This window comes from Mustela nigripes, chromosome 12 (assembly GCF_022355385.1).
Source record: "Mustela nigripes isolate SB6536 chromosome 12, MUSNIG.SB6536, whole genome shotgun sequence".
Lineage (NCBI taxonomy): Eukaryota > Metazoa > Chordata > Mammalia > Carnivora > Mustelidae > Mustela > Mustela nigripes.
This window is the reverse complement of record NC_081568.1, coordinates 122624840-122637614: the sequence shown is the minus strand read 5'-3', so window position 1 is coordinate 122637614 and position 12775 is coordinate 122624840. Positions and strand designations below refer to the sequence as shown.

Sequence of the window (12775 nt, the reverse complement as noted above, 5' to 3'; positions counted from 1 at the left end):
ATTTAGGCTAATAATTTTGCCTTTGGCATTTTTTTCTAATATTATAACTGCTGCTTTGTATTACATATAAAAGTTCCTTCGGTATTTTGTTTATGATTATCCATGGTTGATTGGCTATCCAGAAAATCTCTCCAGAAAATGGAAAATGTGTATTTATAATGTGTTCTTGAAGTCACATATAATATGACCTTGGAGTCCCCTACAAATAATATGCAGTATATTATTGCCTGATGATTTTTTTCCCCCTCACATTAGAAATAAGATAATTTAGCATGACCTTTGTATTGCTGGACTATTCCCAATCATTGACATTCCCCAATAGAAATAATCATTTTTTGAGTTTGAACTTACCTCAGCCTCTTTAAAAATTTATAAATATGTGCATTTTTTAAATAAAAACTAACCAACTTTATCAACTGACATTTGTAATCACATATAGATCACATTCACAAAATTTTCCAATGATCATAATTTTGTGTTAGAGCATCTGCTTTCTCAAAGCTGAGAGAGCTCTCGGCTATATCACAGTCTCTTCAAAACCTTCAAACTGTAGTGTAAGCTCCTGGCACAGAACCAGTATCCGTGGTTTCTTCACAATGCTTACAATGTAAGTGCGATGGTTTTTGTTCATTAGCTAACTTTGTGCTGTGGAAAAATTCTTAAATAATAATCTGTGAAAACTCCTTATAAATCTCCTCTACTGAAAATAGGCTTCCTTAACACACTTCTGGTAATAAAAGATCTACCGTGCCTTTCATATTGCTCAAAACATTCAGCACGTGGCCTTCACCCAGCTAGAAAATTAAAAAATGTGAAAGGTCAGGGGCACCTGGGTGGTTCAGTGGGTTAAGCCTCTGCCTTCAGCTCAGGTCATGACCCCAGGGTCCTGGGATCGAGCCCCACATCGGGCTTTCTGCTCAGCGGGGCGCCTGCTTCCCCCACTTCTCTCTGCCTGCCTCTCTGCCTACTTGTGATCTCTCTCTCTGTCAAATAAATAAACAAAATCTTTAAAAAAAAAAAAAAAGGTGAAAGTTCAATCCCAGTTCAAAAGAGGGGGTGAGAAAGAGGAGTGATAGTTCATAAGTGTATTTTCCCTATTTGGATGTAGGGATGTCTCAGAGTCCAGTATTTGTTGGTCAACTTTCAGTAGACTGGGTGTATTTGGTGTCCTCGGAAAGCTTCATAAATTATTTTTAAAAAAAGACAAAGAATATTATATAAAATCTAAGGCAAATATGTAAATACAGCAATGACTAGAATCTAGTAGAATCTTCCACCTTATGTTTGAATGGCAGGCAGGGTATATATATATCCCCAGGTAAGAGACAAGAGTTAAAACAAATATTAAAAAAAAATACATATTAGCTTTATTCTATTTGTAATTGGGCAACTTTAAAAGTTAAAGAAAATCTACACCCTTCCTCTTTTAGCTGTTTCCACATAAGGTAATGAGTATGCCATGAAGTATTGGAAACCCCCTTCCTCACCCGGGGTGATGATTAACTTGTGAATTTGCATGCTTTTCAGGTGAACAAAGTTTGGCAACAATGATGGATCTGAACATTTTGGAGTATTTTATTGCCTTTGAAAATGAATAGTATAAAATATTTATTAAATTTCTTTTATCTATGTAACAAAATGTTAAACTAAGTGGTGAATTGTTTATTTATATGTTATTTGTTTTATGCTGTTTTTCTGTGGGTTAAGGCAGTATTTTTAATTTTTTAAAATGGAATTTGGACAATTGAAATTAAATAAGTCAGTATAAGGCAAGTGAAGTATTTGTTTAGATTTTTAATTGAAATATCAGAGATTTTGAAAAACTTATGGGCAAAGTTTCAAATTCTCTTTTTCTAGGAGAATTACCTAATCTCTTCCCAATTACTGTGTCCTTCACAGTGATATTTAACACTTTCTGAGAAGATTCTGTTTTGTATATTATTATAAATGTTTGCTCTGAATTCATTTTGAATATGATATTCTACAGTAATATTTACACACTTTCTCACTTTATACGACCTCAAAAATAAGCAAGGAGATAAAGAATAAGGAAAAATAAAATCCATATATTAAATTTTCTAAGTGCTTGAGAAATATGTTATTGCTGTAGCAGTCTTTCGAATGTTACTCATAATGATACTTTTCAAATTTAATTTTACTTCCATACCACATCGTATATACTTTGCCATAGGGTATGATGTATGTTTCTCTAAATTCTTTTCTGTGTGTGTTTTTTTCTTTTCCAGTTACTGGCTGACAAACAAAGTTCCCATCAAAAGACCCAGCACAGGTCTCCTCATGTATACACTTGCCACAAGATTCTGTGATGAAATTCACCTGTATGGATTCTGGCCATTCCCTAAGGATTTGAATGGAAAAGCCGTCAAATATCATTACTATGATGACTTAAAATATAGGTACTTTTCCAACGCCAGTCCTCACAGAATGCCATTAGAATTCAAAACATTGAATGTGCTGCATAATAGAGGAGCTCTGAAACTAACAACAGGAAAGTGTATAAAGCAATAAAGCACATTTGAAAACATACAAACTGAATACGCACTTCTTTTCTGAAGATGCTTCCTAAGATTTGAAAATGGGATCCAAAATCAGACTGAGTTTCAGCATCCACCAAGAATCTAGATACAAGGTGATAGAGGACATTTATGAGAAATCTGCTACCAGCTGATGAAATACCTGCAAAGTGCTCTAAAAAAACACATATTTTGACTTCAAGGGTCCTAGTAAGTGCCACTTCCACTAAGAACACAGTTTGAATGTATAATCAGTAGTGTTTACAAGATCCAACAATGCACTTGTCATTAGTTAATGAGGCAAATGTGTTCATCACTGTTGGGCTGCCATGGCAACGCCAAGCACATTAAAAGAGTCGCCCAGGAATACAACTCAGCCCTGGGGATTAAACCATCCTTGTCAGCAGAAATCGAGATGGAAATAGTTTGAGCAGTGAAATCCGTAAGATGAAACAACTCAAGTAAATGCCTTCAGTCAGGACTCTGAGTCTGATCATGAACTTTATGTTTTTGTTTTTGTTGTTTTTGTTTTGTCTTCTGGAGTCTCTTTTGGTTTGGGTATAGGGTGTTTAGAAATCTTTTCTGAGATAAATATGAATGAGATAAATAACCTTCAAGGAATCATTTTTAAAGTTCTTATATTTTTAAAGAGCAATCACATGACGACTTTGTAAAAGAGTTTTATTTTGCACAACTCTAGACCTCCAGATTTTTTTCCAGGGGTGTAGAAGGTACCAGCTAAACTGTACCACTCAGTCATCTTGAGCCATTCTAAAGGAAAGATGTTCTGTGTCATCTGAGATGGTAAAATTAGCAGAAAGAAAACAAGCACTTTTGGTACCAAAGATTGTGCTGATGTTTCTACACAACAAACCATTCTCCTTTCATGAAAATATTGTATTAATATATTATTATGCTACTAATATGGAAGTTGTCTTTAGAGATATTAAAGCTTTCAAACTCAAACTTTATCTTTATTTGAAGGAAGATTTCCATAGCTTTTACATTTCGTAATAATTGTGTGGAAGCATTTTGCCCTTTAGAATAAGTATTAGACTGAGAGGGCTGAAATGAGACTTCCAGTTCTTTGATATTCCCTTTATTCTTCAAATGGAAAGATTGGCATTCTCTTTACGTCACTGTTAAATTTTCTTAGTGCAGAAACAACATGATTAGTAGAATGTTGTCTTCATAACAGATGATTAATTTTAAGAGGTTTAATAATGAATCTGTGTGTCAGTATTTGCACTTCAAGTGAATTAAATTGGCCAATATTTTCCTGTGGTTAAATTTATTCACATTATCACATTAATGTGTTTTCAAAGAAGCACATGAGATTATTAAGAAAGTGATTCAAAAAGTTTTAACATGTGATAGAATTGACCAATAGGCCAGTTTTCTGTTAACTTATACTATACTGGTAGGTAATCCTAATGGCAAACTGTTTAGAAAGCAGGAGTACTATGTTCCCACTTCTACTCTTAGCCTGAAACACTTACGTGACTTACTGTTTCTTACGGAAAGCAGTCTGAGGAAAGAAGAAATAGCGTGGGGAATATGTATGTTTTGTTTCTTAGGAAAGACAGTCTGAAAAAAGAAAAAAGAAAGAGCATGGAGATTTTCCATATATATATACACATATATATATTTATAAATATATAAATATATATATACACATACATGTTCTCATAGAAAAGGATGTTCACAGGACAGTTCTTAATATATTAATAATATGTGGTATAATTTTTAAAAATATGAGAACCTTGGGTTTCAGAATACTATTTTTTAGAATTCATGTGTCTCTAAGAAAACAAAATAGAATGCATAAAGGAGATGCAGAGCTAAAAATGGACAGAACATGATGCACTTTTGTCATTAACCTCTTATCTATTGGAAATCTTAAAGAACTAGGCACAAATTCAGAATGTAAAGATGAAAAGTCTGATCCACGTAACAAATCCAAGGTAGATGATTTATAGAACCTTAATTTTTACTACTTATGGGTAAGCTTTTTGAGTAGGCTTTAATTTGAATTCAATAAAAAATTTGAAGTTACAAGTAAATTCTAATAGTCAAATCCACCTCAGAACTCATTCAAAGTATGTCTTCAAAAGCAGCAGCAAGGAACCTTGCCATTTTTACTGCATTATCAACAAATGTGTTTAAACAATTTTAAGGCCACAGCAAAAGCATCCCAGCCACTCACTGTTTAGTGCATTAATGTTTATCTCATAGATGCATTGAGTAGTGCCTTTTTAGCTTCGCATTGCTTTGTTGCCCTATACTTTGTGTTCTCTAAATTAATTGCCCAGTTCTAAAAATGTTCAGCATATAAAAAAGGGCTTCAGTATCGACTGAGACTACTTTTGTTCATCTCAGGGAACTTTCAATACTCAAGAATGAATTCAATTAAAGGCATTTAGTGCTCAAAGAAAACAAACTGTACAGGACCATTCCATTCCCTATTGTATGGCTTTCCATCTGCCCCACCACCTTCACAAGCTACTGTGGCCTTCTTACAAGGATGAGGCAAGGAAATCGCTGAAGGCTAAAAGCAAGAAGAAGAATTCCATTTAACCAATATGAGGCCACAAGGGATCATGATAATATCAAATAATAAATACATACTTGAAACATCTGAATTTTTTTCCTTTTGAGACTACCATATGTTCACAGCTTTAATTTTTTGTTTCTTTTTCACAATTTCCCCCTGTACCTGGCAATGCTCAGGCAGCTGATTGTGAAATATTCTTGTCCTTTAGAGAACGTGGTTGTTACTGTGCTGTTGACATGAATAGGCCATGGAAATATTTTCATCATTATTACCCAGCCTGTTCTATATTCAATATTAGGTTGCTGGAATTAAAAAAAAAAAAAAAAGAATCAGTAACAGATTTGGGGGGCAAATCTAGTGATTCAGCCCACAAGACTGATGAAATTACTGTGGAAGTTTTTCTGTCTGAAGGAAGGTGCTGGGCATTCAAATGTCTTTATGTATTGTATATCATATGAAATGTTTATCAACTGCTAATGGAAATTTCTACATATATGCTTACATAAGCAATTTACTTAAGTGATGCTGGGGGTAGTGTACATACCAACTAGTTACTAAGCTTCTACACAGGAAAAGGGTGAACAAAGTAATTTATTTCTAATTGAGCCAGTTAGTCATTACTGCACACAATGTGGTATTTGGTTCATAAGAGTTGTTTTCATGTGCTTATTGTTGGGAGTATCTATAATTGTGGAAGAGGTATAGGAAAAGTCATGTATAGTTAGTTGTTACCTCTACGAGTTTGGAAGTTTTCCCATTAGACCTTATCAGTATACCAATGTTTTTAAAAATTGAGTGAAAGAGGGTTATTGTTCCTATTTGATGACAGAAAATCCAAATAAAGCCCACCTAGACATAGATATTTTATTATATATGTGCTATAGTTATATCTATATAGTACAAATAGACATGTGTGATGCATATATACAATGTTATATATGTGTGTCTGTGTTACCCACACAGAGTCTGTAATATACACACACTAGATTCGTGTTATGCTAACATCTTCAGAGGCTGTGCTGTTAAGCAGTCTGGAGATTAGACTACTTTAGAATAAAGAAGTTCTTTTGAGACTTCAGTTATTAACCTGCTTTAAGAGGAATCTACTTTATAACTGAATTCTATTGTTCATACTTAAGAGTTTCAATAAGGGTCTAATATGGCCAAGTCTTAAAAAAAAAAAAAAAAAGAAAAAAGAAAAAGAAAAAAGAAAAAAAAAAGAAAGAAAAAAGAAAAATTTAAAAAAGTTTTCAAGCTGGCAATGTATTTAAATTGCAGTTTTCAGTGGCTCCCAGGCCCTGTGTCTCCCGTTTAAGTAGCACCTTTTAATAAATGTTTCTTTGTGTAGGCAAAAGCACAAGTGTTTCAAATGTATATAGCAGGAAAAAAAAAGTTTACAGAGATAGCACTGCTGCACAGGATAATTGCTACTGAGTATTTCTTATATCATTTGTGGAATTGAAAGGTGAGATTTATTCTGTAAAGTTCATTCTGTTCAACACTGTTTCCTATTGTTTATGTATAGCAATTGGGTGTTATTGTTTTATCATTTGTAAAGTTGTAAAATAAATTAAATCTCCTTTTTTTTTCCTAATTTTCTCTCATCTCTTATATCCAAGTCCCCAGTTCCACTTCGTACAATAAGAGGATAGTTTTAAACAAAATGTAGCTAGTGCTTTTGTCTTCCCTGCCCCTCTGCTAGCCAGTGACAATCTGGCAAACCATTTATTTTTACAGCGTATGCACAGAAACATGAAAAATATCAAAAGCTCCATAAACATCAGGAAATCTTTAAGGTACCTGGGTGGCTCAGGGGTTAGACCTCTGCCTTCATTCAGCTCAGGTCATGATCTCAGGGTCCTGGGATCGAGCCCTGCATTGGGTGCTCTGCTCTTTGAGGAGCCTGCTTCCCTCTCTCTCTCTGCCTGCTCTCTGCCTACTTGTGATCTTTCTGGCAAATAAAATTAAAAAAAAAATTAGGAAATCTTTAACAATTTTTGTTAAATTCGGTACATTCTGTTTCTGGTTCAGGGAATGGAGTGTTAACACCAGTTACATTTGTATCCAATTTATCCTACTGTCAGCGGGTCAGTCTGGTTTCATGGAGAGGTCCGTGGCTCCTCACATACCGCACGCTCTTGTGGCTGCCCTTGACTTGTGATTTCAGCTACTGTTATGTCCACTTACTACTGTTTGCAGTTCACATTCCAGGAGGTGATTTCTGAAAACCTGCATATTTCAGTCTTCTTCCATGACTTTATGTTACTGTCAAATCTACATTTTCAGACTCTGCACTGTTTTCTCCAGAAACTAATGTGTTTTCATGAGGTCATTTTTAGTGTTCTGCAATTTTTGAGTATTTGCTAGATACCAAGAGTGAACCATTAATAATGTTTAATGACAATAGATCTTGTATTTACATAATTACCTTTTATTGTCAAGGATCCATATACAATGGGTAATCCCTCTTGATTCTTGGGATAAAATCAGAACTCAGCATGAACCTGTGCAATGGATATAGCACTACCTCAGTTTTTCAGATGAGATTGAGAGGTTATGTGACTTGCTAAGGGTAACACAGTTCAGAAGTTAAAAGAACCATTATTGAATCCAGCCAGTGTGACTTCGGTGCCCACCTTCTCGTCACATTTTGATGCCGTGTCTTTTTAACTGATGAGAGGTTCCCTGCGAAACTAAGTTTACAAACAGTATTATTTAATGAGCACAATGCTAAGTGAAACAAGTCAGAGAGACAAATACCATATGATCACACATACATGGAATTTAAGAAGCAAAACAGATGAACATATGAGAAATGGAATAAAGGAGAGAGGGAAACAAACCTTAAGAAACTGAATGTTGAGGGGTGCCTGGGTGCTCAGTGGGTTAAAGCCTCTGCCTTCAGCTTGGGTCATGGTCCCATGGTCCTGGGATTGAGCCCCACATCGGGCTCCCTGCTCCTCAGAGAGCCTGCTTCCTCCTCTCTCTCTGCCTGCCTCTCTGCCTACTTGTGATCTCTGTCTGTCAAATAAATAAATAAAATCTTAAAAAAAAGAAAGAAAGAAACTGAATGATAGAGATCAAACTGAGGATTACCCCAGGGGAGTAGGTGGGGGATGGGCTAGATGGGTGGGGGCTATTCAGGAGGGCACTTGTGTGGAGCACTGGGTATTGTATCTTACTGATGAATCCCTGAATTCTAGTCCTAAAACCAATATTACACTATATGTTAACTAACTAGAATTCAATTAAAAACTTGAAAAAAATTTATTTAATGAGCAAAGTTCAAAAGTATAGGCAGGTATTTAGGAGGGGTATATAACTTGGGGCTTCGGGACCATCTAATAAGCTATCCCTGTTTTCAAACAGAACAAACGTCTCTAATGACAAGATCTGTGCCTTCCAGGTCAGTGGCTCTCTCCCAGTTCTGCTGTATAAACCCTACCAATTCTCACTCCAACTTCTTTCCTCATTTTTTTCATGCACGTTTTCATTACTCTTATGTTAGAATCTGACTATCACAAAATCTATTACATTACAGTTATTTAAAACTCTTAATTGTGAGATTCCTAAACAAACATGATTGAATTTGGGTGTTTCATTCATCTCTTTTAGCAACTACTTAACTATCTTAAGGTTGAAGTTCATACATTTTATGTGTTTTTAGAACATTTTTCACTAGTTTCTTTCTCTTTATGAGAATGGGAATAACCTAATATCCAAATTAACAGAACATCTTAATGATCTCCCCTATAAACTAGTTTCATCACGCATGAGCCCATGAAAGAAAAAAAAATCTTGGATATAAGAATAGAATTATTGTTTGATAATATATCAAACTAAGATATATCTTAGTCACTTAGTTCCTTAATTTCTGGAATCTCTATAAATGAACTATGTGAAATAAGTAAATGCTAATATGAATCTATTTTTTCTTTTTTCTTTTTTTTTAAATTTTTTCCTTCCAGACTGCTGATTTCTGACTCAATCACCAAAGTGAAATTTCTCAAGTAAACACAAGAGAATATTAGTCTGAGATATGTTCCACAAAAATATGCTCACTGAATGAGAATTCTGTATATTTCTTCCTTGGATATTCCGAAAATACACCAACATATTAAAACATCTGAGAAATCTTAACAATAAAGAAATTTCTTTTAGAGGCAGGGTGGGAGGTTGAGGGGGTAGGGAAGGGAAAAGTGAAACAAGATGGGATTGGGAGGGAGACAAATCATAAGACTCTTAATCTCACGAAACAAACTGAGGGATGCTGCGGGGTCGGGGGAGAAAGAGGGTGGTTAGGTGATGGACACTGGGGAGGGCATGTGATATGGTGAGTGCTGTGAAATGTGTAAGACTGATGATTCACAGACCTGTACCCCTCGGGCAAATAATACATTATATGTTAATAAAAATAATTTTTAAAAAGACATAGGTAATTTTGTATGTAACTACTATGAAGTGTGAAATTATGTTCCTCACAACACACTTTGAATAATACTTCAGAACGTAACAAACGATGCAGAGAATAGAACATGTAAAAGCTTCAGGTAGAAATAAATACTTCATTTATTCAGTGTTTTTTTCCCCATAGACCAAAATATTATCTTAATAACATTTTCAAATATGAAAAATGTTTTAAACTGATATATTTATTTATTCTCTAAACTTTCTGTATTAATTTTTATAATAACAATTATTCTTTTTTCTGAAATATTAATCAGACCATGGCTACATGTTAAAAAGCAGTCCCAAACATAACTTTATTGCTCATTCTGGGCAATGCAAACAAATCAGTTTGCTATAAGGCATTAATAGCACAGGAAGAAAAAAAAATGCTATGAGGTGCTACTTTGCATTTTCTAGAACAACTCCGCGTACTACAATAAGCTCTCTCCCAACTGTGTGTCCAGACCAGCTTCCTCACCTCTAGCCTCCTAACACCACACAGATGGGCCGTATATGAGCACATCTGCCAGGGCTGTCAAAATGTAAACACACTCAGCTCGTAGCAGATGTTTTCCAAGAAAGATCACTACCCTGGAGTTGTTCTGCTGTAGATTCCATGTGAGTTGATCTCCATGATTAGGCGTAAGGTCATTGTGTTCAAATAGATCATCTGTTTTTCAGATCTAGAACAATAACCAGGTAGATCCAAGCCCAGCTGTTTGGTAGTTAACATGTACATATATGGAGAAATGTTTCTGAAGGCTCTGTTAATAAGCCAAATTTTTATTTGGCTTTATTTTACTTTATGTCTTTATTTGTCTTTATTTTGGTCTTTATTATTTATTTAGATTTTATTTAGTCCTTATTTTAGGTCTTTATTTTACCTTATGTCTTTATTTGCTGAGCTCTTCAAAGGTAAAGCATAGACTTAGTGAAAGAAAAATAAGTATAGTCAGTTTTTCTGTGGTCATTGTAATCTTGTGGGTTGTTGTAGTAATTGTCTTTATTCATAGTTCTTAGTCCTGCTTTTTAACAATATACTAGAGGGGTGCCTGGGTGGCTCAGTGGGTTAAAGCCTCTGCCTTTGGCTCAGGTCACGATCCTGGGGTCCTGGGATCGAGCCCCGCATTGGGCTCTCTGCTCAGTGGGGAGCTTGCTTCCCCTTCTCTCTCTCTGCCTGCCTCTGCCTACTTGTGATCGCTGTCTGTCAAATGAATAAATAAAATCTTTAAAAAAAAAAACAAAAACCAAACAACAACAAAATACTAGACATTCACTTATAGGGTAATTTTATTTAATTTTGTAGACGCTGATGGTATGTTTTTCTTATGTGAGTTTATATATATATATATATATATATATGCATTTGCAAATCCTGATGGTATGCAAAATCAAAAATACTTTATAAACTGCTTTTATAAAGTAATACTACTTACAAGGCATTCTACTAAACATGAGGTTTACCTGGAGGAGACATATAAGAGAATAAGAAATCATATCCTTTGGTAACTAGTGTTCTATCTCTGAAGTGCCCAGAGAGTTCAGAGAGCACAAAGGGGCAAGGCAAAGGACACAGGCTACTTTGAGCATGGTTTGTAGTCAGGCAGTAAAATCAAGACAAGCAATAGTCCACTAACAAAGAACTAAAGAACAGAAACCAGCTGCCCTTCTCAGTGTGTGTGTGTGTGTGTGTGTGTGTGTGTGTGTGTGTTAGTAACCGTTACCCTAAAAAACTGCTTATGGAAATTAGGTAATTTCCACTCCCACTCCTGACCAGTATAGTATCATTGTTGAATTACAAGTTTAAACAAACTGAAGTCTACCCTAAACCAAACACCTACCAAGGCCAGGTAAGTGCAGACTTACTGAAATTACCCATTGTATAAGACCCTCCACTTACAAATATCTGTGTTAATATTAACTTTGTTTCCAGCTTGATGGAATCTACCATAAAAAAAAAAAAACAAACCTCCTTTACTTGCCTCCAAGTAATGACTTTGAACAATGACTTATTTCTATCACTTTGACAAATCCTTCCAAATTATCATGACTTTAAAGTTTGATTTGGGGATGGTTTCAGAATTTGAAAATCCACCTGCCCAAATTTTCCAAAATATAGAATGTGAGCCTTCTAATATTCTCATTCAGTGACCATACCCTCCCTTTCCTCTGTGGGCTTGTGCTTTCCTGTCCTTATTTAAAATGTATTTCTGAGGATTTTTCTTCAGTCTTCTCCTTCTTCTTTATTTCCGTGCTTGGGAACTTTATTGGTCCTGGAGAAAGGAAGATGTGCAGGGCTCTACCTCCTGCAGAGAATGACAATGCTCTCACTGCTTCCTGGTGTGGTTGATAGGGATCTTCACATGCTAGGGGGAGGCCAGGAAGGACTTGAGCTCCTGCACAGGACTGAGGCACGCCACATAGGCAGAGAGCAGGGGGAAGGAGTCCAGGCAGTGGGGTTCTAGGACCTGGTGAATCAGCAGCAAGTTCAGCAATGTGTAGTCCAAGAAGGAGATCCAGTTGCCTACGATGAAGACCTGTCCCTCCCTGGTCCTAGGACAGCAGGAACTCAAAAGGCTTCAGGTACCCCAGTCGTGCCTTCATAAACCCCTCCTTGCCTGCCGTGGGGTTGGCATAGATGAAGACGAGGTATTTGCAACAGAGATCCTCCATGGAGCCATTCACCACATCCACCAAGGCGGCCTCCCTCTGGTCCTTCCCACTAAGCCCAAGAGAGTAGTCCAGGTATTGCAGGATGGCCTTGGACTTGTACAGGGTTAAGGTCTCCATCTTGGAATTCAGAAAAATTCCCTGGTAGACAGGAGGGCTTGAGTGAGCCCTACAGGCAGGTCTTGTTGGTCACCACCTCTTCTTCCAGTTCTGGCCCTGGTCAGCCAGCAGGATGCTTATGGCCTTACATCGCTCTCCAACAGGTGAGGAGACAATGCTGTAAGGTGCCATGGTTGCAGTGCTTCCAGCCTTGGCATTGGAGGTGGTGGTGGCAGAGCTCTCTTCAGTTTTCTTCTCTCTCTACACCTCTAGAGATCGTACCCACTCTGATGTTTGTAAACTTGGCAGATGTACAGGTATACGGGAATAATAAATTTAAGGAATCTATTCAGAGACAAAATATGCATATTCATGTCATATTCATAGTATAGGTTCCCTTTAATAAACAGCTCAAGGGGGTTTTATTGCAAATAGTGTATTGGGCAAATGCTCCCAGGGAGTAGAAGTA

General features: G+C 36.2%; 1 protein-coding gene and 1 pseudogene across 1 annotated transcript in view; one reads left to right on the top strand and one right to left on the bottom strand.

Moving 5' to 3' along the window:
• ST8SIA4 (ST8 alpha-N-acetyl-neuraminide alpha-2,8-sialyltransferase 4) overlaps positions 1 to 4177 on the top strand; it is a 95761-nt gene extending 91584 nt beyond the window's left edge. Inside the window, 1 exon segment of the mRNA XM_059418294.1 lies at positions 2247 to 4177. Coding sequence (XP_059274277.1) covers positions 2247 to 2529 — 283 coding nt within the window. The 3' untranslated portion in view covers positions 2530 to 4177.
• A 7687-nt stretch (positions 4178 to 11864) lies between these two features.
• LOC132028008 (glutathione S-transferase P-like) lies at positions 11865 to 12498 on the bottom strand (annotated as a pseudogene).
• Between the last annotated feature and the right edge of the window lie 277 nt (positions 12499 to 12775).